The sequence below is a fragment of the Panthera uncia genome, chromosome B4 (genome assembly GCF_023721935.1).
Source record: "Panthera uncia isolate 11264 chromosome B4, Puncia_PCG_1.0, whole genome shotgun sequence".
In the NCBI taxonomy this organism is placed as follows: Eukaryota; Metazoa; Chordata; class Mammalia; order Carnivora; family Felidae; genus Panthera; species Panthera uncia.
In genome coordinates, this window is record NC_064809.1 from 135,422,991 (window position 1) to 135,446,911 (window position 23,921).

Genomic DNA, 23,921 nt, shown 5'->3' on the forward strand with positions numbered 1-23,921 from the left:
GTTTAAATTCACATGGGACAGGGGCGCCTGGGTGGCTTAGTCGGTTAAGTGTCCGACTTCGGCTCAGGTCATGATCTCGCGGTTCGTGGGTTTGAGCCCCACGTCGGGCTCTGTGCTGACAGCTCGGAACCGGGAGACTGAATCGGATTCTGTGTCTCCCTCTCTCTCTCTTTCTGCCCCTCCTCCACTCATGCACTCTCTCTCTCTCTCTCTCTCCGTCTCTCTCTGTCAAAAATAAACATTTAAAAAATTAAAAAAAAATTCACATGGGACACCACTCACTCATTTGAAGGGTGAGATTCAGTGGTTTTGCAGTGTATCCAAAGACTTCCCGTAACCATCACCACTGTCAATATCAGAGTGTTTATCACCTCAAAAAGAAGCCCTGTACTCTTTGGCTGTCACCCCAGCTCCCCATCCCTCGCCCCAAGCAACCACTAACCTGCCTTCTGTCTCCATAGATTTCCGTTCTAGGCATGTCACATAACTGGGGTCATGTAATAGGTGTTTTATACGACTGGCTTCTGGCACTTAGCGTAATGTTTTCAACGTTCTTCCTGTAGCGTCGGCACTCGTTTCATAACCAAATACTATTCCATCGAACAATGTTCCGGTTCACCACGTGTTTGTTCTCCTAGAACATTATAAATGCCAATTCACTTTTTTATCTTTGTAAGTAAACTTCAACGTTCTTAAGAGTTTGTAGTGCTGTGTGCTTGTCTTTGCCTGCCTGGGACTCCCCGTAATGCCCGTCACAAGGTGGTAGCTTTCAAATGTTTATTAAATTCTGCTGAAAAATTTTAGGATATAAAAGGGAATGATAAAAAAAATTGTTTTCAGTGTTTATTTATTTTTGAGAGAGAGACGGAGAGACAGCACAAGCAGGAGAGGGGCAGAGAGAGAGGGAGACACAGAATCCGAAGCAGGCTCCAGGCTCTGAGCTGTCAGCACAGAGCCCGACGCGGGGCTCGAACCCACGGACCGCGAGATCGTGACCTGAGCCGGAGTCAGACGCCCAACCGACTGAGCCACCTAGGCGCCCCTTTTAAAAGGGAATATTTTATGTAATTGAAGTGCTGTGCCACAGGCACAGGAGTGGAGGAACGGATGGACGGCTGAAAAAATGACCCAGTATAAATGCCGCATTTCGAAGATGGTGTCCTCAAACCAGTGGTGAAAAGGATAGGTTTTTGACAAATTGCATTGGAACAGTTGATTATTTTTTAAAAACAGTTTTCTTACACAGTACGTAGCAAAATAAAAGAAATTCTAGGTGGCTGAAAACTTAAGGGTAAGAAACGAAACCATGAGGATACGGTGGAATACTTACGCCGGCTCGGTAGGTCTGGTGGCTGAACGTTCCTGTGCTTCCTAATTCCTAAACCCGTGGGAAGCCCTGACCCCCAGAGTGAGGGTGTTAGGAGGCGGGGCCTTTGGGGGGTGGGGAGGTCCTGAGGGTGGAGGTGTCCCCCGCCCACCGGGGTGGGATTAGGGCCTTTATAAAAGACACCCCAGGGACCTCCCCTGCCCCGTCCCCTGCCCCTTCGCCTGTGCCATCGCAGCCAGCCGCCTGCCGGGTGAGGACACAGTGAGGCGGCACCTTCTGCGGCCCGGAAGTGCTTTGATCTTGGACTTCCGGCCTCCAGAACCGTGAGGAATAAATGCCTTTGCTTATAAGCTGCTGCCCCATGTGTGGTGTGTTTGTTAGGGTTGGAATGGGCTGAGACAGTGGGGGTGGGCCTTTGTTTTTAATCTTAGAGTGTGTGAGCGAGGAAAAGAGGTTGGGGGCTGGGGGAGAGAGAGAGAGAGAGAGAGAGAGAGAGAGAGAGAGAGATTGAGAGAGATTGAGAGATTGAGAATCCCAAGCAGGCTCCACACTCGTCATGGAGCCCAACACGGGGCTCAATCCCACGACCCTGGGATCATGACCCGAGCTGAAATCAAGAGTCAGCCTCTCAACCACCTGAGACCCCCGTGCCCCTGGGGTGGTCCTTTTGGGGTATAGTCGTCAGAGCAGAGCCCTGGGTAAAGCATGAAAGTGAGGTTGACTTACCAACATAGACCTTTGAGCTTCCACAAACCAGGCAGACGGATTTGTCACCTTGTCTGTCACCATTCTGTTCTACGTTCTGGCTTTCTCTTGCTGCTGTGACAGATCACCACAAACCCGTTGGCTTATAATACCCACGAATTATCTTACGGTTCTGGAGGTCAGAAGTCTGACCTGGGGTTGGTGGGCTAAAAGGAAGGTGTTGGCAGGGCTTTCTGGAGGTTCCAGGGAGAAGGCGTTTCCTTCCTCTCTCCGGCTTCTAGAGGCTTCCCACGAGCCTTGGCTTGTGGCCCCCTTTCACCATCTTCGTAGTGAGCAGTGTAGCCTTGATCTGAGCATTCTTCATGGCCTCGCTCCCTCTCAGAGGGCGGGAAGGCTTTTAAGGACTCGTGATCGGATCGGGCCACCTGGCTCGCCCAGGCTACACCCGACATTTATGTGTTTGATTGCGTGTGCAGAGCCCCCTGTGCCGTGTGAGGGGACACATTCACAGGTTCTGCGATTACGATGTCTTTAGGGGCCACTGTTCTGCCAGCCACACTGCCTGAATGACAAGAAATCCTCTGTTTCCAAAAAGGTTTTCAGGGTGCAGTAGGAAGACGGCGAACGCCCCCTTGGAACGACGGACAAAGGGCCCGAGTAGGCGGTTTACTGAATGGAGTAGCACAAGCGAACAAAAGGGTTTCAAAATTGTTTAACCTTCTGAATGACTGGGGGGACACACAGGCAGCGTTGGGAGCCCTTTTCTCCCATAAAATCGGCAGTGATTTGGTTGTCCCCCCGGCTGCCGTGTGGACAGGACGCATCACGGTGGGCAGCGCTTCGGTTACGACGCGGTTATGCGGTGGGACAGCGAGGTTAAAGGTGATGCGATCCAGGGAGGTGGAGCGGGCATGGGTCACCTGGCGCTCATTCTGCTGTTACCACTTTTAAAACCTGTCAAACGTTGGAAGTAATTACAGGTTTACAAGGAGTGGCAGAGAAATTTGTGCCCTTCTCATCACGTTTTTGAATCTGATAGGGCGCATGTATGTTTTTGCACATATCAAAGGTCAATATAAGGTCATATATAAGGTCAATAAATATAAGGTCAATAAATGCATTTACGTAAATTGAAAGGTAACGATACGGGGAAAGGGTCATGGCATGTTGCTGAGCGAAAGAGGTAGGCTTGCATTCTGTCTTTAAAAATGAAAACATTGGGGCGCCTGGGTGGCGCAGTCGGTTAAGCGTCCGACTTCAGCCAGGTCACGATCTCACGGTCCGTGAGTTCGAGCCCCGCGTCAGGCTCTGGGCTGATGGCTTGGAGCCTGGAGCCTGTTTCCGATTCTGTGTCTCCCTCTCTCTCTGCCCCTCCCCCGTTCAGGCTCTGTCTCTCTCTGTCCCAAAAATAAATAAAAAAATGTTGAAAAAAAAAATTTAAAAATGAAAACATTCTTCTTTGCGTGAAACGCCCCGGCGTCTGCCTTTGTTTTCGCGTGTGCGCACCGCCGGCCGGCTGCTGTGTCAGTGTTACTGTGGTTGTCTCTTGTGTGCGGACGGTGACAGGAGGTCTCCCTGCTAGCGGCTGGAAGAGCGGGCTCTGTTTGTTTCATGTAAGTGGGAGCCCGAGGGGGGCGGACGGGTGGACTGCGCTCTCTCATCTCCCTGTTCGGCCGCGTTCCGGGCTGGTCCATATCTCAAGGTTGTTTCTCACCGTGGCACGAAGGCCGAGGAATCTCGAGGCCTCCCGCCTGAGTTCCAGGCAGGAAGAGAGGGAACGGCTGCGGGCCAGGGGTGTGTGCCGTGAAACCAGGAGGGGCTGCGCTACCTCTGACTCACCTGCGCCGGGTCACCTGGCCTTCCCGGCTGGAAGCCCCCCCCGGCCCAGGAGGAGGGGGTGTGGGTCGGGCTGCTCAGCTGACCACCCTGCTCGCCTGCCATTTTCCAAGTTTATTCTGATGAGCCGAGGAGTTTTACGATAAGACTATCACGTCTTTAAAAGACTATGTTTTTTAATTAAAAAAATTTTTTTTAATGTTTATTTTTGAAAGAAAGAGACAGAGCGTGAGCAGGGGAGGGACAGAGAGAGGGGGAGACACAGAATCTGAAGCAGGTCCAGGCTCTGAGCTGTCGGCACAGAGCCCGATGTGGGGCTCGAACCCACGGATCGTGAGATCGTGACCTGGGCTGAAGTCGGACGCTCAACCGACTGAGCCTCCCAGGCGCCCCTACAAAACTACATTTATCTTCTCTTTGTAATTCTGCGTTTTGTCTTTAGACAGAGTGGTACCAGGTGAGAATTTCCAGATGGGCATGTGGTCATCAGGGCTAAGTCCTGCCGGTGGCACCCGGCCGGAGAGCAGAGGCTGCCGGAGCTTTGGGAGTAGCCCCCAGCCCTCCGTGGCCTCGCCACCTGTGCTGCCTGGGGCCCCGGGCCGAGGCCCATTTGCAGGGCGGGCTGAATGCCCCGTTGTTTGTGTGTGCGGGCTTGTGTGGCAGCATTCATCCCTCCCGGACGGGCCCTTGGGACCCGTGGCAGCTGATGGAGAGTTGCTGCCCTCAGGCTCGTGTGTGGGTCGCTGGGAACTGGTCCTTTTCCTGAGTCAGTGGTGGGCTCTTGGGGAGGCGGAAGAGAAGCTAACCGGTCTCCCTTCTCTTTTTTAAACAGCATCCAGCATGTGTATGGCGCCCAGCACCCCCCGTTCGACCCACTGTTACATGGCACGTAAGTGAGGCCTGGACTCAGGCTGCTTTAGGCACGCTCTTGGGCGCCGTGGTGGCCCTCCGGCTCCCTGGGATTCCTGAGGGGGAGGCGAGCGGTCTTCCCTTCCGTAGACACGTGTCGGGGCCTCGCACGGCCCGTCCTCTGGAGGAAGGCAGACTTGGAAGCCCGGCCCGAGGTGGGGGAGCCTGTGCGGGAGAGCCCGGGGCTGGCACCCCCTGAGCTGGTGGGGCAGGGCCTGGCTCACGGCGGTGGGTTTACTTCCTCGCCCTTGGCCGCACTCTGCGCGGCCGCCTGGGGCCTGCTGTGCCCCTGGGTCTGGGCTCTGCCCCAGAGGCACGCGAGAGGCACTGTGGCCCCGCAGGACCGCGCTGTCCTTGTTTAAGGACCTTGTGGAAGCTGTGCTCTCTCCAGGTCCGCGTACCAGAGGCCTGTGTTCTGTGGACAGCCTCCCCGGGAGGTTTGCAGGCACCGGCCAGCGGGAGGTTTGGGGAGCAGGTCTGAGTGTCCTTACTGTGCATTGCTGCGTTTGCTCCCAAATCGGTTCCGTACGAGGGCCGAGGCTGCTCAGCGTGACTGGCCCTCGAAAGCCTCTCCTTCCTGCCGCTAAATCCTTACGAGTCTTCTTCTGGATGCTTCTTTGGATCGTGTTTGCTTTTACCCTCAGCTTTACCCTCAGCTCAGCTGAAGTGGAACCCTCACGTGTGCACTGTCCCACCGGGGGGCTCCTTCCTGACGGGATCTGGGGGGGATCCTCTCGGGCCTCCGGGAGGACAAGCAAAGACCTGCCTTTGCTTCGCAGCCTGCTCAAGGCCACGCCCAAGGTGCCCACCACACCGGTGAAGGCCAGGAGGACCAGCACCTTCCAGGAGTTTGAGAGCAACACCAGCGACGCCTGGGACGCCAGCGAAGACGACGATGAGCTTCTGGCCATGGCGGCCGAGAGCCTGAACACCGAGGTGGTCATGGAGACGGCCAACCGCGTCCTGCGCAACCACAGCCAGCGGCAGGAGCGCCGCAGGCCGCCCGAGCCTCCCGCGGTGCCGAGCGGTGACCTCCGGCTGGTGAAGTCCGTCAGCGAGAGCCACACATCCTGTCCTGCAGGTGGGATGGGGGCACCGAGCAGACGGGGTGCGTTTCTGAGAGAGAAGGGGCCGGAGTCCTCTCCCTGTGGGAGATTAGGCGGGTTCCGTTCTGGGTGCGGCAGGAGCTCCCTGAGTGCCCGCGGTGGACTTTTCTTTGCCCTCCCAGCTGAGCGCTTCTCTCCTCCAAGTGCGGGGGCAGGGTATGTGGCTTTTGTGGCTGGTCGTGGGAGACGTGGCTAGTGCAAGGCCCCGGGGGACCCCGTCTCCCTCCTAAGTGCACCCCGGTTGTTCCGGGGGTGACATTTGCAGCCGAGGGGCCAGGCTGCTTGCATGTTCAGAGCCTGCACCTCTGTCGGCAGCTTCCAGCGATCCCCTGCCCCGGGTCAGGTACACATGGGCGTGGGGCTGGGGTGGGGTCCGGGCTTTGGAGTGGTGAGTTCAGGTTATAAACTGAAGGATGGGATCGGCGTGTGTCTGGTACCCTGTGCCTGGCTCTCCGTGGCCTTTCTCGAGATTGCTGTGGTTACTGTGGTTCTTTTTGTTTTCGGGGGCCTGTGATGTAAGACAGCAGGTATTTGACGAGCTTCTGGGATGGTTCAGGCACCGCTCTCAGGGCTTGGGAGCCCCCAGGGGAGTCCTTGCCCTGGAGCGCGTTCTGGCGGGGGGGACGGACACCGACCTATTCATGATCCGCAAGGAGGCACGGAGTGTTCGGGGAGGTGACAAGAGCCAAAGGTCAAAATAGAGGCGGGGCACGGTCGTGAGAGCAGGCAGGACCCTGGGGCGGAATCACAGGTGAGGCCTCGGGGCGCCTTTCTGAGAAGGTGCGGGAGGGAGGCGTGGGCACCGGCAGCAGAGGGGCCAGTGCGACCACGCCCTCACTGGCTCCCCCTCCCAGGCTTGTCCCCGTACGCTGGTGAGGGCGGCCTCAGGTTTCCCTTCCGGCACACCCGGAGCTGGTGTCCGTACCTGGCCTGTCTTCAGAAACCCTTCCCACGGGTTGATTAACTTTTGAGATGCCACAAGTCTCCTTAGGTGAGAGTGTGGTGATCAGTTTGCATATTGGAATCTAAACTATTTTTTTCTAAAATAGAGTGAACTTCAAAGTATTTGAGCCTGAACATGAAAGTCCGGGTAGGGCTTCCACAGTGGGTTGGGACTCCCTGTGACCGATGGACCGTCCCTGTGCGCCCTCAGCCTGCGTGCGTTGACCGGCTCCTGCATGCGTACCACCCCCCCATGCGCACTGACCGCCCCCTACATGCTGACCGCCCCCTGCGCTGACTGCCCCCCCACTAACCCCCCCTGCACTGACCGCCCCCGCACTGACCACCTCCTACATTGACTACCCCCTGCACTGACTGCCCCCTACGTGCTGACCACCCTCTGCACTGACTGCCCCCTGCACTGACCTCCCCTGCGTGCTGACCGCCCCCCATACTAACCGCCCCTGCATTAACCGCCCCTGCACTCACTGTCCCTGCACTGACCACCCCCTGCACTGACCGCCTCCTGCACTGACTGCCTCCTATGTGCTGACCACCCCCTGCACTGACTGCCCCCTGCCTTCTGACCGTCCCCCTGCGCACCCTCAGCCTACGCACCTCTTGCTGTGGACAGGCACCCCGTGCTCCTCTGCCCTTTGCTGTGCTGATGCGAGCCATTGAGGCATCTTCTCACGTCTCAGGGGCCTGGGTAGAGCCTCTGTAATACCCGCCGTCCGAGCAGTTGCTGGAGGGGGCCTCAGCACCCCAGAGATGTGGGGCCGGTGTTGGTCAGTGGGGTGGCTGTAGCGAGAATCCCATAGACCAGATGGAGTATGAACAGAGTTCTGGAGGCTGGAAGTCTGAGATCAGGCCACCAACATGGTTGGATCCTGGCGAAGGCCCTCTTTGGGTGCGGACGGCGGTATCCCCACGTGAGGGGGGACCAGAGGGGGAGACCCACTGTCTTGTGACTCTTACGAGAGCGCTAATGCCACCGTGGGAACCCCAGCCTCCTGACCTCCTCTAAACCTGATCACCTCCCAGAGGCCCTTCTTCCTAACACCATCCCGTCGGGGGGCAGGACTTCAACGTACGAACTTCGGGGTGCAGAGCATTCAGCCTGTGGCCACGTGCACGGTTGGGTCCAGCCAGGGTGGGGGGCCTTGGCGTGGCCGCCTCCTGTAAAAGCCAAGTGGAAGGTGCTCCTGGCGGCTCGTGCTGGGGGCGGGGGCCGATAACTGCAACTGCCCCCTGCCTCCCCCTGCCTCTCCCTGCCTCCCCCTGCCTGGGAGTGCAACGTCTTTCCTTTGTCTGCTCTGGGTGCAAACCCCGTGTCACGATAGCAGCCGGCATTTGTGGACTGTCCGCCATGGCCGTGTGGCAAGGCCTGTGGTGGGCCCTCATCATGGGCGGACCCCGGCAGACTCTGCAGCTGCTGTAGGAGCGAGTTTACGGGGGAGGCACGGAGAAGTCACACGGCTTGCCCGGAGTGGCGGTCTGCGTGGTGTGGCGCAGGGCTCAAGCCCCCGGCGTCTGACTCCAGGGCCTGCCGCCAGCCTCCGGCCTCACTGCCTAGGGTGGGGCCTGTCCACCGGCGAGTCCAGCCCCAGGGGACTTTGCTGGTTGTGGCATCTGGGGCAGGGAGTGGCTGCTCCTGGCGTGGAGTGGGCGGAGACCAGGGCTGGCTGCCCCCCCCCCCCCAAGCCCCCCGCACCCATACGCAGTGCCGAGGTGGCCCCTTAGGGAGCTGACCCCCCCGGGGGGCTGGCAGTGGCGGGCAGAACCCATGGGCCTGTGTCCAGTCCCCTTGGTGGCCCGTTTGTCGTCGGGATGGCTCACTCTGTGTCCGCGCCAAGACGGACACGTCGGTGCTCGTTCCTGCTCGACCGGGCCCCGCGCGGAGGTGTCGACTGGCACCTGGTGGGAGTCTAGTGGGGAGACGCGAGGAGGTGAGTCTTTCACCTCCGAGAGCGGGACGGGGCCTCAGGGTGGTGGATGGGACCCAGAAGCACCCGGGTGTAGAAGTCCCGGGTTTATCTTGTTGAGGAGGGCCAGGGGCATATCATGGAAGGTTTCAGAGAGGAGGTGAGATCCGTAGGGTTTCCGGGAGGGTGAGGCTCCGGGCTCTGGCGGGGAGGTGCCGGGTCGGCTGGCTTCCCTGTGGGGTCGCGTCCGTCTTCACGCTTCATCTGTACGCTTTGCGGGTTCCCCGAGGGCAGGGACCACGTCCCACTCCCTTTGTTTCCCCTTGCTGTACCGGCTCATTCCGTAAATGTTGCTGAGGTACGCGGGGCTGTCCTCGGGGCCTGGTGACCACGTGCGGTCCCTGCCTCCACACCCCGCCCCACCCTCGTCCCTGCATGGGCCACACGGCCGCTGTTCAGGTGAGGGACCTGTGAATTCCATGTGACGAGAGTGCGCGTGGCGCGGTGCTGTGCCATTGGGAAAGCCCGGGACGCTGCATTCCACGGGGCACGGTCCGCTCGGAGCGCTGCTTGTCCTTGCCACGGCCAGCATTCGTGTCGGGCGCCCGTGCCTTTACGGCGCGTCACCGTGGGGCACGCGCGTCACCTGCTCAGTGTCTGCCCCTGAGAGACGGCGGCCTGAAAATTCAGTGCTGTGCCGCGTGGCGCTCTCAGGCTGGCCTTCCCGGTGCCTGTTCTTTACCTCTAGGCCATCCTGCCTTCCTGAGCAAACACCTGAGAGATCTAGACCTGGAGTCAGGCGCGCTTGCTTGATTTAGGCTGCCGCTGGCTTCGTGGCAAGGTGCGTGTCTGCCGGGAAGGGGGCACGGCCAGGTGAGGTCTGTGTCGGTCGCTGACCGTGACTGAGCTGCGAGCGGGTAGTGGGTGGGCCCTGACCGGTGAAGGTTAGACCCGCTCCGAGGGGCCCCGGAGGGGGGAGGCCGACGCGTTTGCCACTCACGGTAGCAGGGGGACCTGGCTGTCGGCCTTCCGGCTTCCTGGGGGGACCTGCCGTCGCTGTGCCTTCCAGACCCCGCCTGCCCCATCGTAGAGTGACCGGATGTGTGCTCCGTGCAGGAGTCAGTGGTCCTCACGTATCCTCGATGTGGGGCTTGAACTCAAGAACCGTGAGATCGTGACCTGAGCCGAAATCGAGAACCAGACACTTAACTGACCGAGCCACCCAGGTGCCCCTTGTCACGTGTCCTCATAAATCGCACTGATCCTGTCCGGTCACAGAGGAGTGAGATCGGCACGCTTAGTTCTGCGATAGAAGGGGGACTGTTCTTTCTGCCCATTGTTTTTCCTAAAGAATCATGACACGTAGCTCGCTGATAGATTCTGAGGGTGGCAGTGTTGGGGGGGGGGTCTGAACATCCCGCCACTACCCTCCCCGTTCCCTCCCCCTGCAGAGCCCTCCCCGAGGTGGGCCAGCGGGACGCCTCCTGCAGGTGAGGGGTCAGCCCTGAGGAGGGGCCGGGAGGTGCTCTCACCATGACGCCCACTTCTGTGGGCTTTTCTGGAAGCCTGACTGGGCCGGACTCTGCCCAGAGGCCGTGGGCCGCCTTGCTGCCCCGTGGCCTGAGGGTTTCTGTGTGAAGCCTTCCCCATCTGGGTTTTTAGGGTGATGGGTCCGCTCTGCCGACGGGAGGGACAGTGGGGGTCCTCCAGCCGCTGCCAGCAGCCGGCATGCACGCTTCACGTGTCTGTCCCTGGCCCCATTTCATTTCCTGGAGCTTATTTATCCCTCTGCTTTAAATCTCATTTTTGGAAGGTGTGAACCCTCGATGGTATTTAGACCTGGGGGTGTGCACCCGTCACTGCCGTTTGCTCGTGGGCCCCTGTTGGTCCCGGTGGCTCTTTGTGAGTGGCCTGTTGGGCCTTGGGCTCTCTCCTGTGGCTGTTCCCGGTCCTGGCTTGCTGGGTTTCGTGCACTGCTTCACCTCGGTCCTGTGCGTCCAGTCGCGGGGTCGCTGGGCCTTCGCGCGTGGTGGTAGGTACTCTGGGTGAGGGCCCGGCAGGCCCGCAGCCGCTGCCCCTCCCCTACGTGTGGTGGGCTCTTGCTTCCTGAGCTTTCTCTTGGTGAGGGTCCCTGCCCCACCTCCCCCATGGGGCGTGGGGAGATCTGGGAGTCCCCAGTGCGTTTGTGGGCCTTGTTCCCCTCCACGTGTGACTCGGTGGTTTCCTTCCATGCTCCGGCCGGGGGGACCCGCATCCTTGCTCGGTGTCAACAGGTCCTCGGGCGGTGTCGCCTGGTACGCCTGGCAGGCCTGCTTTGGAGGACCCTGACCGTCGGTCTGCCCTGAGGCACGTTTTCTGGGCATCACCATTTTGCCTTTGCGTGGGCGTGTCCGTGTCGCCGGTGAGGTGGCCGGGCGTCGTGGGCGTCCTCTAGTTTCATTTCATTGCCCAAGAAACCCGGGTCTGCACTGCCCGGTGACGGGAGGAAGGGACAGCGGTGACACAGTGGCGCTCACCGAGGGAAAGTGGCACAGGTGGGGCCTTCTTCATGGGGAATGGCCGCTGGGGCGTCCGGGAGGCCGTCCTCACCCCCTGCGTGTGCGCACTCTCTCTCTCTCTCTCTCTCTCTCTCTCTGCAGAAAGTGCCAGCGACGCCGCCCCTTTGCAGAGGTCCCAGTCTCTGCCGCACTCGGTGACCGTCGCACTTGGCGGGACGTCAGACCCCAGCACCCTCAGCAGCTCAGCGTTAAGTGAAAGAGAGGCCTCCCGGCTCGACAAGTTCAAGCAACTTCTGGCCGGTCCCAACACGGACCTCGGTAAGTCCATCACTGGTGGAGGGCGTGTGGCTGTGCCGCGTTCTGGGGTTACCTCGTGAGGACGTCTGTTTGTGTTGTCCTGCCAGCGAGTCCCGAGGAGGAGAGTCGTTTGTCCTTATGCTTTACTTTAGACGCGTTTCGGTAACTTGCTCCCAGTGCGGTTGATCTGGGATTTTCTGTCCTTTCTCCTTTGTGCCCCCGTGGAGCTCCTTCGGCTTTTGGAGCCACTCTCGTTTGCTCCGCAGGACCAGCCAGGCTGACGTCCCCGCTCTTCATAGTGTTCATGGGGCGCAGGGCTGGTGACCGGCGTCGTGACTGCTGCTGACCTCGCACCTTCCTCTGGGGGCTCAGGGTCGGTGTGGTGTGTGACAGGCCGTGAGTGCTCGCGGTGGGGAGGAGCCAAGGCAGGGCTCGGGGGGCAGGCCAGCAGGGGACAGTGCAGTCCCAGCCTGGTTCCCGGGGGCCATGGGAGCCGCGTGGGGGCCATGGGAGCCGCACGGGCTCTGAGGCACGCTCTTGCCTTGAAACCTCTCTGCTGGAGTTCACTTGCCTGCCGCCTGTGAGCTTTCCTTTGTACGTCTCGTCTCTGTGGAGTGTCCCTCCGCGTGGGGCGTCTCGCTGGATGCGGGCGCTCTCCGGAAGGCGGGATGTGGCCGCCGTCATGAGATGGCTCATAGCTGGGCAGGTGCCAGGGTGGCTGGCCCCGGGGCTGGCGCGCCAAGGCGGGCGGCGTCCCACTCGGCCAGCAGGTGGCGCACGAGGCACGCGGCTGGGCTGCAGGGCCTGGGGGAGGCCGGGTGGGCGGAGCCTGGAAGCCGAGCGGCCCTGTCCACCAAGGTGCTCCCCTCTGCGTGCAGAAGGGTTGTTCCCCGGCACACAGAAGGGTTGTGTGCTCATTCTGTTGATGGCTTTGTGCGTGCACGTGTCACACATTCACGCAGCACCGAAGAACGTGCGGCGGCATGCCCGCCTCCCCCACCGCCTCTGCCTGCCAACTTCTGGGCGCCATCTTCCAGACACGGTGGAGGCACGTGATGTTTTACACTTGCTATTTTCATGTGATTTCAGATTTGCAAAAAAGTTGCAAGAGCGGTCCAGGCGACACCCACGTTAATTCCCCAGTCGTTTGCATTTTGCCCCTTTTCGTTCTGTGTGTGTGTGCTTGTGTGTATGCGCGTTTTTCCCAAACGTTGGAGTTTGAGTCTGTTGGACGCATCGCATCCCTTTCCTCCTGAGAACGTCTGTCTCTGCGTGTTTTCCAAGCGCAGAGACTCTGGGTGTAACCACAGCACTGTTGCCAGAGTCGGGACATCGCACGTCGATACGGCGCTCTTCTCTCCGCCACGGCCCACGTTCGCATCGTGCCTGTCGTCTCGGCGATGCGCTGGCTGTCTTCTTCCTCGTCCCTCATCTCTGGCGGCCTGGAGCAGCGTCCCAGCCTCGCGCCGTGTCCCCGGGTGTCGGTGTTTTGGAAGAGGGCAGGCCCGCTCTTCCGTGGTGTCCGTCAGCGTGGCTCGTCTCGTTTCTGCGGGTGAGATTCGGGCCCGTCGTTGGCAGGAAGGTCACCTAAGAGGTTTGTGGTCTCGTCGCCATGGCAGGAGGCCACCACTGGCTTGTCCCAAGTGGATGAGTCCCGTCCAGTCACTTGGTTAAGTTGGCGTCTGTCCGTTCCACTGCTGGAAGGTTCCTCTTTTCCTTTGCTAATTCAGAGTAATTTCTAGAGAGAGACTTTGGTGTCTGCGCATTTGCACGACCAGTTTTCTTTCTCCACACGCGTGGTAATGCTGCTCTGCCCACGCCTTTGGACTTCACGGTGTATTTCCTGCGCTCGTGCTGACGGAGCGCCCGGCCTGTGCTCTGCTGTGCGGCCTGCCTATCTGCGGTGCCTCGGGACTCGTCACTGTGCCTCGTCACTGCTGTTACTACAGTGGGCTTGGGGACAGCCTATCAGACCCCACGCTAATGACCGGGCCACTCGTAGAGCATCCCGGGTGTGGGTGCGGCAGAGGGGAGCCTGGCAGCTGGGCGGCCGGGGTCTAGCCCACCACGGGGTGTCAGGTGGACCTGGTGCGAAGGAGTCCGCTCTCAGGGTTTGAGGATATGCCTTAGCCACTCGCTTTTCTAGCCCGCCAGCACAGCTGTGCCCCAGAGGCGGTGCGGGGAGGTCGAGTCACGGAGGGAGGGTGGGGATGCTGAGGACACTGCTCTCCGGCCCCCGGAGGGAGCGAGCCCGGTCCTGCCCCCGCTGTCCTCGTCGGTCCTCCCCGTGGCGCTGGCGGGGCCGGGTGTGCAGATCCAGGGGACGATGCGTGTGCGGTGCCCGAGAGCGTGCCCGCACAGGATGGACGCCGACCGGTGTGGTCGGTGCCTTGTTCTGGTTCGTTTGCCTTGGGCCGTCTCCCTTTAACTTGATTTTCCGGGCACTGACGTACTGGTCACTGTGTGGTCACTGACGAGTCAGGGTGGTTTGCTCACGTCCCCCTGGTTGAGTTAAGCGGTCTCTAACAGTAGGCGGCGAGGAGGTGGTCGGTGAAGACGAGCTAGGTCTGACGGGAGGTGCAGCTCTGGTTCAGGATCGGGGCCCCCGTCAGGCTTCTCACGGACGTGGTCACGGACGCGGCTTGGGGAAACCAGAGTCCTACTTAGGAACAAAGCGGTCACGGCCTGTCGGCAGAGGGGCCGCGTACGGGCAGGATGAAAGGTTAACATGTACAAATGAGATTCTTTTGTTGGGCTGGTGGCCTTCCGAGCTTTTTCTCTCTTCAGCCTGCTAGTTAAGTATTAAATCTAACACCAAGAAGCTAAAACCACAGCTTTCAAATTTAAACAATTACTGGATTGGTGTGTAGCGGCAGGAGAAAACACAGCCAGTGAATTGCCTGTTTTTATAAGGCATTTAAGATAGCTTTGGAAGACAGTGGAATATATTATCTTCACATTACATAAAAGACATAAGTGGCAAATATTTGCCAATGTTGGAGAAGCAAATCACTGATGTGAGAAGTGCCCACAGAAATGATTCTACCTGCTGAATGTCATTTCGTCGGCGGAGAGCTGTTTCTCTTTGTTTAGCTTGTGCTCGGTTATGAGCCTGGGGATGAAAGTAGCAAATAGAACTTAACAGCTCATTCTGCTCTTAGCATTGACTCAATATTTACTTGTGCAAAAGGCTGCCTGCTTTGAAGCCCGAGAAAATGACACTTGGAGACGTTCATTTTTATCGTGTGCGGCTGCGTGGGAGTGGGATCGGGCTGTGTGCAAAACACGCGGGTCCCGAGGCCCGCGGAGCCAGCGCCTCCCGGGCGTGGGGCCTTGAGGTCAAGGGTGTGAGGCGCCCGGCCCTGGCACTCCGGGTGTTCAGACGCGACTAGAGAAGGAGCGAGGCCGGGTGCCCGGACTCGTAGTTCCAGTGAGCACTGAGGCTGGCTCGAGGCTGGCGAGCGTCTGAGTAGGAGGCAGGGAGGCGAGGCGGCTGTTGGGAGGAGGGGGTCTGTGGAGCTGTTCACCCCGGAAGCGAGACTTGGAGTTAGCTGTCCCCACGGGGCCTGGGGCTGGAGGACAGTCCCGCGGGGCCGTGATGGCGGGACGAGGCAGTTCAGCCCCAGCGTCAGGCCCTGACCGCGTGACTGGAGAAACGAGGTCCACCCTGCGGGGTCTTGTGACCAGGAGGTCATTTACGTGAAGTGCCCGCATAGTTCACTCGCTCTTGGTGTGGGCGCTGGGCAGAAACAGGGAGCCAGACCCCCGGGGCCCCGCTCTCCAGGAGCTGACATTCCCGTGTGAGGAGACAGGAAGGCGGGCACACACACACGCACATTCAGGGCGCTGGAAACTACCAGAAGGTGCTAAGTGCACGTGGAGAACAAAACTGCCGAGGTAAAGGCTGGGTGCTGCTGGAGATGAGCGGCCAGCAAAGACCCTTGGGAACAGGCTCTTTTGTTTCTTCATTTCTTTATTTAAAAGTTTCCTTATTTATTTTGAGAGAGAGAGAGAGAGAGAGAGTGATAGCCAGCCGGGGAGGGGCACAGAAAGAGGGGAGAGAGAGAATTCCAAGCTGTCAGCATGGAGCCTGACATGGGGCTCGAACTCACAAGCTGCGAGATTGTGACCTGAGCCAAAATCAAGAGTCGGACACTTAAACGACTGAGCCCCCCAGGTGCCCCTGGAATAGGCACCTTTAAGGGAAGGTCGATTTGAAGGCGGGGAGGGGTCTTCCAGGGGCAGCCAGCTGCGGGACAGGGCACCCAAGCCCTGAGGCCCAGGGCCTGGTGGGGGAGGGCTGGGAGGGGGACAGAGGCCAACAAGCAGGAAGGGGCAGGTCCTGAGGGTGCCGAAGGCACAAAGGAGGAGCTCAGCATGAAGCCTCTGGAAGGTTTTGAACCAGGGGAGCAAAGCTTGGCATGGGGCATCTGAAATTTCTTCCACGGAAGAAAGATCCACGGAAGATTTCCAGGCAGGGTGTCGCCAGCGTCCTGGGGCTGCGGGTGGGTCCTTGGGCAGCCACTTGGGAGTGTGGAGGGGTAGGGAAGAGATCAGGGTAGTAGACTTGGGAGGGGGCCGAGGCTGTGGGCTGGGGGTGCCGCAGGGCTGGCGGAGGGGGGTGCTGGCGCCTGGTTGGACGTGAAGCCGGGTAGACTGGGGAGCAAGGCAGGCCCAGACCGTTATGGTGGGAGCCTAGGGCTGTAGGAGGGGGTGGCTGGTACACACAGAGACGCGTTGTTTCACTGGGGACACAGAATCAGGTGCTCATGAAACAGAGCCAGGGAGAGCAGTGTGTCCAAGTAACTGCCCACGTGCTGCCGTTTTGGGTGCTTTCTTTGTGCTGGTGCAGCGCTCTGTGCGCGTATCCGTACGTGTGGACGTTCCCCGGCTGGCGCCCCGTGCGTGCGTCTGTACGTGGGGACGGTCCGTGGCTAGTGCTCTGTATTCCTCCACGGGGACGGTCCCTGGCTTGGCAATAGTTCAATTTACTGTTTCCAGACTTTACGATGGTGCCAAAGCGATGCGCATCCAGTGGAAGTTGTACTTGGAATTTTGAGTTTGATCTTTTCCTGGGCCAGCGATCCGCGGTTCGCTCCTCTCGTGATGCTGGGCAGCGGCCACGGCTCCCGTCAGCCTCTCGATCGCGAGGGTCAGCGGTGGTCCGCCGACGACCGTTCTGTCCCTCACTTTCTGCACGGTGTTCGAGCAGTTACACGAGGCGGTCAGCGCCCTGCTGTGGACTGGGCTTTGCGTCGGCCGGTTCTATCTCACCGTAGGCTGATGTGAGCGTCCGAGCACGTTAAGGTGGGCCGGGCTAAGCGGTGGTGCTCGGCAGGTTAGAGCATTGAATGCAGAGACGAGTCAGAATGTGTGGCAGTGGTCCTGACCCCGACGTGCCGGCTCTCTGCTCCGGGCGGGTCTGGCCCCGGTTGGCAGCTGAGGAGGTTGAGACTTGGGTGCAGCAGGCGGGCCCCGGGGCCCTACGGTGAGGTTCTGGGGGGTGGGAGCCGGTCCCGATGCAGGCTCCCCCCGCACTTATTCCCGGTTAGTGTGGCCACCGGCCTTCTCGGTGCTCTTCAGAGGCCTGAGGGAGAGGGGTCTTTTCATTCCCCAGGGCCTCCTCAGAGAGCCTGGGGCAGAGGGCTTGCCCTGGGCGCTGCGGGATGACTGCAGGCTCTGTGGCCGGAGGGCGCTTCTGCTCTCCCGGGTCCTGGCCGTGGGCCGGCAGCGCCCCGCATCGCCCTCTGGTGGCCAGGCGCCGGCCCTGCAGCCGGAGCTGCGTCGCTGCAGCAGTGCACCTCCGAGCAGCGTGTCCTCAGGGCGAAGGTGGTCTTGGGGAGCCTTGGGACGGCTGAAGGGTGAGAGGGGCAACAGGAGAGCTCCAGCCAACTCCGCCTTTCCCTGGAGTCTGCCTGGGGAGGATGACACTGGGAGCTACCCAAGAGCAGAGACCCCGCGGGGCGGGGGGTGGGGACTAAGGGCCACCTAGTCTTTGTGGTTTGTGCAGCCTCCTGTAGCAGTGACTCTCTGTGTTCTGTGCAGGCCACCCCAGCCGCGCGCTGGTCTCAGACACGTGCTGCTTCTCCCCGCTGCCCTGCTCCTCTCCTCCCCTCCCCCCTTCCCCCCTCCTCTCGCTCTGACCCATACCACCTGCACCTCACCTCTCCTCTCCTCCTGCTCCTCCCCCCCAACCTTGGCCTCTGCTCCTGCCCCCTGCTCCCTCGTCCCTCCCCTGCTCTTCTCTCCCCGCTCCCTCCCCCTCTCTCCCTCCCCTCTTCCTTCCCCCCTACCTCATCCCTCCTCTTCCTCTTGCTCCTCTCCCCCTGTCCCACCCTGCAGCCTCCCCTCCTCCTGCCCTCTGCTCCCTCGTCCCTCCCCTGCTCTTCTCTCCCCGCTCCCTCCCCCTCTCTCCCTCCCCTCTTCCTTCCCCCCTACCTCATCCCTCCTCCTCCTCCTGCTCCTCTCCCCACCTTCAGGGCCTGACCTGATCTGACCTGGCCCTTCCTCTCGGGCCTCCCCGCCTCCCAGGCCTCGGCACCACCGTCCCTCTGCCCCGGATTTCCACGTGACTCACTTCCTCCAGGTCTCTGCTCAAGTGTCACCTCGTCACGTGGATCTCTCGACTGGACCGTGGGCAGCGTCTGCCTGATGCCCTCGCCCCACCCGCTGTGGCGCCTCCTCAGCCGGCGCTGCCTTCCCGCAGAGCACCCTTCGCCCTCGGCCCGCTGAGCGACGGCTGGACGTTTCTGCCCTCCCTTTGGGCACACCTGGTCCCCTCCCTCCGCTTTTGTTCCTTGAATTACTCAGTGACTCCCGCTATCTGAACGATGGTGCCGCAGCCGCACCACACGTCCTGTCACCGCGGGCAGCGTTCCTGCTGCTTGCCCTGTCAGTTAGTTCCACCCCGCCTGCCCTTCAGAGCCTTTGCCCCGCGTGGGCCCCGCTCTCGGCCGGCCGTCCTCCCACCCGGGTCGGGGGCCGCACGCCTCCTCCTCGACCTCGTTTCTCCACCCTGGCGCTTTTGTGAGCCTCACTAACACGGTGTTGTGGGAGGTTAGAGAGATGGGAAGGAGGATAAAACCGACCGGCAGATTTGCCACTGTGGGGGCCCCTGGCGGCTCGGTCAGTTGAGCGTCTGACTCGGGCTCAGGGTGTGATCTCCCGGTCCGTGGGTTCGAGCCCCACCCTGTCTGTGCTGACGGCTCAGAGCCTGGAGCTGCTTCGGGTTCTGTGTCTCCCTTCGTCTCTGCCCCTCCCCTGCTTGCTCTCTGCCTCCCTTGGTCTCTCAGAAATAAATGAAAATTGTTAAAAAAAATCTCCACTGTGCCCGCATGCTGAGCGTTGTGGTCTGTGCGTCCTGCCAGCTGCCGAGCTCCCCTGGGAGGTACTTCCCACGTCGGCTCCCCGTGTCATCGCGGCCTTGGGACGGGAGCACGAGGGCCCCGGGGACACGCCGCCCCCGGCGTCCTTCCTCCAGGCCACGGGTCCGCCGTGGGCTGCGCGTAGTGGCACCCCGCTTGGAACAGACCAGACCGAGTGTGACGCGGCGAGAGACGGTACTTCCTGCAGGATCGCGAGCAGAGCAGACCCGCAGTTTGACAGGAGACCTCTCCGGGCTCGTTCAGGGAACTCTGTTGAGTGACGGTTTTCTGTGGGTGATCCTAAGAGCTAATGTTAAAAACGCGTTCGTGAGTCTCCTTTACAGACTTAAAAGTCAGTCTTTCACACGTTTGTCTTTTCACTCCGATACTTGGCTTTGTAGGGTTGGATGTTGGCGGCGCGCGTGACGGGGGTGAGGCCGCGGGGCCTGCTTCCTCTGTGAGGGTGAGCGAGGGGGGCGGGGGGCCTACACGCAAGAACCGCTGCTTGCCCTCTGCAGCTGTGACGCAGCCCCCCCGACCTCTCTGCCTCTCATCGCGGCTCAGGTACCCGTCTCACCGGCCGACGCGGGGTGCCTCGCGTTGAGGGCTATCAGTGAGCACTTGCGTCGGCTGCGGGTGACAGAATCAGACTCGGGGACTTCGAGACAACTGGGGTTTAGTTTTCTCCACGTGACGCGGGGGGAGGTAGCTTGTTGGAGTTGGTTCGCTGCGTTGTCATCAGCCATCGAAGCCGGGGGCGGCAAGATGGCGGTCACCGTCTCGTGCGAGGTGAAGGGCAGTCACCCCGGCACCTGGATTCGTATCAGGAAAGCAGAGTTTGGCCAGAGCTGGGTCACACGTCGACCCCTAGCTGCAAGGGACCCTGACAAATGAGTATCTCGTGCGGCTCAGCCGTCGTTACTTTGAAAGTGGGGTTCTGGTGGCAGGAAAGAGGGAGGGATGGGTCCTGGGTAGACAGCCACCCCCGTGCGTCGCTCAGATGGGTTTGCAGGTTTGCGTCACCTTCCCGGATGTCTAGTTCCCTGAGGTCAGAGGCCGTGTGGCTGGTACCTAACCCTGTGCCTGATGCACAGTAGGCCCCAGAAGACGTTACAATTGTCTCACGTGCTGTGCAGAATAGTGGGTGTGGAGGGAGCCGATGGGCACACTTTGAAGTTCACGGGCAGACACAGCCTTTAGAACGAGCTCTCCCCCGCCCCGAGTTTTCCCCAGAAATGGAGCGGACACTCTGAAGGGCCACAGGCCATTGCAAGCGGGGGTCTAGCTCTGGAAACGGCAAAGAAAATGACGTTTTCGTTTTACGATGGTTTGTGCTTTCTGGAGTCTGTTACGAAAAAGAACGACCACCAGCGGGATGAGAACTGGTGTGTGTCGAGCCGAGCGGAGCTGAGAAAAGAGCCGAGCCGAGGACGGTTGTAAAAATGCGTTAACTCAGGAAAACGTGCTGATGCCTTCGGACCCCCTGGGGCTCAGGGTGTGAGGGGGAGCCGTTCCCCGCGGACGGAGAGGTGACGGAGCCTGAGTGGGCACAGCTGGGGTCCGCGGCAGGAGGGTCACAGCGGGGTCTGGAATGGCGTGTGCCGACTGCGGGCCCGGGAGCCCTAGCGGAGGACTCGTGTCGCTCGCGGCCCTCGGCCCCAGGTGCTGCTTCGCTCCGAGCCGTCGCGGAGGCGGCGGGCTTCCGGGCTTCAGTGCGTTGAAAGGAGGGAGTCTGGCCCTCGCTTGGCGTGATGATGCCGTGTCTGAGTCCGTTCCGGCCACGCTGGCGGGACACCGGACTGGGGCTTCTAATGACAGATGTCCATCTCTCACCGTCCCGGAGGCTGGAAACCCAGGGCCCAGGTGCCGGTCCTTACGTGGCCGCGGTGGGAAGGGGGCTCCCCGGGGCCTCTTGTGTAGGGACCCTGACCCCACCCTGGGGCGTGGCCCTCAGGGCCTGCTCGCCTCCCAGAGGCTCCACCTCTAGACCCCGTCTTGCTGGGAGCCAGGATCGAACATGTGAATTCTGGGGCCACCAGCAGCCACTTTGCTGGATGAGACGCAGCAGTGCTGGGTCACTTGCCCACGGAAGTACCTCCCCAGTTTGGTGGTGACCGTACGTGATAGATGGAGCTGGCGGCCTCCCGTCAGTCCCATTTTGCAGACGAGGAAACTGAGGTTCGGTAAAGGAGGAGGACGTGCCTGAGGTTAGGGCTGACTGGTGCCCGCGGTCCTTGGGTTTCTCACCCGGCTCCCTTCGCCCTGCTTGCCGATGTGCCCATGGTGAGCCCCAGGACACAGGACCTCCCCTCTAGACATGTGGTGTGGGAGGAAGTCATACAGGGTTAAAGAAAGAAAACAGGAAGAAACATCTGGCGAGTGGGAGCGGAAGGCTCGGGAGATGAAGGATAAATCAGTGCGGCCTTGCACCTGGATTTACTGGGGAGAGGAAGTTGAAGTTCAAGTCGGCAAGAGTAAGGAAGGCGCTGGGCTTTGTGGAGGGAGGCGAGGAAAAGCACCTTTATCCTGGATTTATTGTGGGAGGGGAACGTTGCCAGTATGGCTCTGGTTTGGTTTTTAGCCAGTTCTTGAGAATAATATAAACGGAAGGCTTTCTGGTAAAATCTTAGACTATGTGCAAATTGGTCCTAAAGGGAAACAGTTCAAGTTTGTTAGAACGCTTAAAAAGCCAATGTCATTTTCTTAGGATAAGTTACTCTAAAAAAATTAGGTGAGGATATCTTTTCAAACCCACTTTTTTAAAAAAACTTTTTAATGTTTTATTTTATTTTTGAGACAGAGAGAGACCAGAGCAGGGATGGGGGAGGGTCAGAGAGAGGGGGAGACACAGAATCCAAAGCAGGCTCCAGGCTCCGAGCTGTCAGCACAGAGCCCGATGTGGGGCTCAAACCCACGAACTGTGAGATCGTGACCTGAGCCAAAGTCAGGAGCTCAACCGACTGAGCCACCCAGGCGCCCCTTCAAACCTGCTTTTAAACCCATGATGTAACTCGTGTGTCTGTCCAGGGTCCTAGAAGGGAGAGTCGGCACAGCACGGAGGGTGAGGAGCCCCCCCCCCCCCCCCCCCGGCAGCCTGCCACCCGCTGCTGACTCAGCACCTCAGCGACAAAGGACATGGAGAGCAGGGCCCAGGCTGTAGGCCCCACGAGGTCCCCTCGCGCTTTGCCGTTTGCCAGCAGAGCGGCCTCGGCAGTGTTTTCAGGCTTCTTTGACTTTACTTTCTTCACCTGTAAAATGGGTACAGCGACCCTCGTCTTGGAGGCTTGACGTGCTAATCCCCAGAGGTGGTGAGTGCAGCGCCTAGCACGCAGTGGGCCTGCCCTCCTGCCTGTGCGGCTTTTCTTCTCCCTCTGCCTCCTTCCCCCACTGTTGTCTTTCCCACTGAGGCGGGGAGGATGCAGGTCGATTTGTTACCTTTATTTCCGGTTAATATTGTGTCGTAAGCCTCTGCCATGTGGCTCAGTCTTCATAACTGTTGTTTTTAATGGCTGTATGATGTTTTAGAAATGATCTCTACTTATAAAGTTTTTATTAAAATTGTGTATCTGTCTAAATCAGCATTTAATTTGTATGTCTAATCAAAACCTAGGCGTTTAATGTAAGTATTCAAAACACGTAATATAATTTACGCTAACAGAATTGCTCCTTGGTGTTCTGGACGAGAGGAGGGGTAAGAATGCACAAGAGTTTGTCACTTAAAGTTTGGAGACTGGTCATGTTTAATTTTTTGTTTACTAGTCTTAAATTTTTTTTTTAACATTCAGTTTTGAGAGAGAGAGAGACAGAGAGACAGAGAGACAGAGCATGAGCAGGGGAGGGGCAGAGAGAGAGGGAGACACAGAATCCCAAGCAGGCTCCAGGCTCCCAGCTGTCAGCACAGAGCCCGACGTGGGGCTCGAACCCACGAACCGTAAGATCATGACCTGAGCTGAAGTTGGATGCTTAACTGAGCCACCCAGGCGCCCCAACTAGTTTTTTTTTTTTAATAGAAAAAGCTACATTATGCAATGTTAAAAAGTCCAGGTTTGCCCCCGAGGGCGTCCATGACCGATGGATCTCCTCCCCCCGCGCCCCCACCCCCTGGTGCCACAGCCCCGCCTTGCTACCTGCTTTCGGAAGCGTTCCGTGCGCGCAGGCAGCCGTGCAAAGGCGTGTGTGCGGGCTCCTCCCCGGTTCTTTCCGAAGTACGAGTGGAAGCGTGCTCACCTCCCGGCCCTCTTTCTCACCGCGTGCGTCAGGGCTCCTGAGAGCAGGGGGGGTTCAGCGCACACCCAGCCTTCTCTCCCTCCCAGATGGCAGAGCGTGGAAGGATCGTCGTGTGTTCAAGGAGCACGTTCTTTCTCACAGTTGAGCTGAACTCCACGGAATATACAGAGAAGCATCCGGAGGCATGCTCGGTAGCGTTCAGCGTGTTCACGAGGCCACGTTACCAACACCTCGTGTGGTGTAAACACAGAACGTGTAGTCAGTCGGAGTTTTTTGGTAGAACGGCAGTGACAGAATTGGGGATGCTTTGTTCTGTCCGCTGAAGAGATGGCTCTGCCACGGCCCTTTGGGTCGCCCTGTTCGGTGTACCCGTGGTGAGGCGTCACTCGCCCCGGGATTAAGTTACGTCCTGGAAACAGGAATCATCCGCCCTGTGACTTCGTTCGAGCCCACGTGCGGGCTCCCGGGCCGGCTCAGACGCGTATGCCTTGTGTACTGGTTCTGGGATCACAGGAGGCTCAGACCCGGGCTCAGACCTGGGTGTGCGGTGGAAACTGTGGTCCAGGGTGGGGGGCGGCCCTTGCAGGTGTGGGCCCCCGAGCCCTGTCGCTGCCCTGTGTGTCGCACATTCTTGGTGCACGGAGCCCTCGCAGCCGGCGGGGGCGGCAGGGCCTTCCCGTGTCAGAGCGAGTGCCCGGTCAGAATTAAGCCTCGACTCTGACTACGGAGTCCGTGCGCCTGCAGCTCGTGGGGCCTTGGGTCTCGCCTGGTACAGCGGGCCAGGG

The 23,921-nt window shown here is 59.7% G+C and overlaps 1 protein-coding gene across 3 annotated transcripts in view; it reads left to right on the plus strand.

Annotated features, from left to right (window-relative positions):
• The window catches only part of TBC1D22A (TBC1 domain family member 22A), a 297,147-nt gene that overhangs the window by 17,121 nt on the left and 256,105 nt on the right, over window positions 1-23,921 (plus strand). For 2 of the 3 annotated variants that reach the window (XM_049626541.1, XM_049626543.1), the window contains exons 2-4: window positions 4,701-4,757; window positions 5,557-5,858; window positions 11,390-11,566. In XM_049626541.1, the coding sequence (XP_049482498.1) occupies window positions 4,701-4,757; window positions 5,557-5,858; window positions 11,390-11,566 (536 nt within the window). The remainder of the gene's footprint in view (window positions 1-4,700; window positions 4,758-5,556; window positions 5,859-11,389; window positions 11,567-23,921) is intronic. The other variant, XM_049626542.1, reaches the window with a different exon arrangement.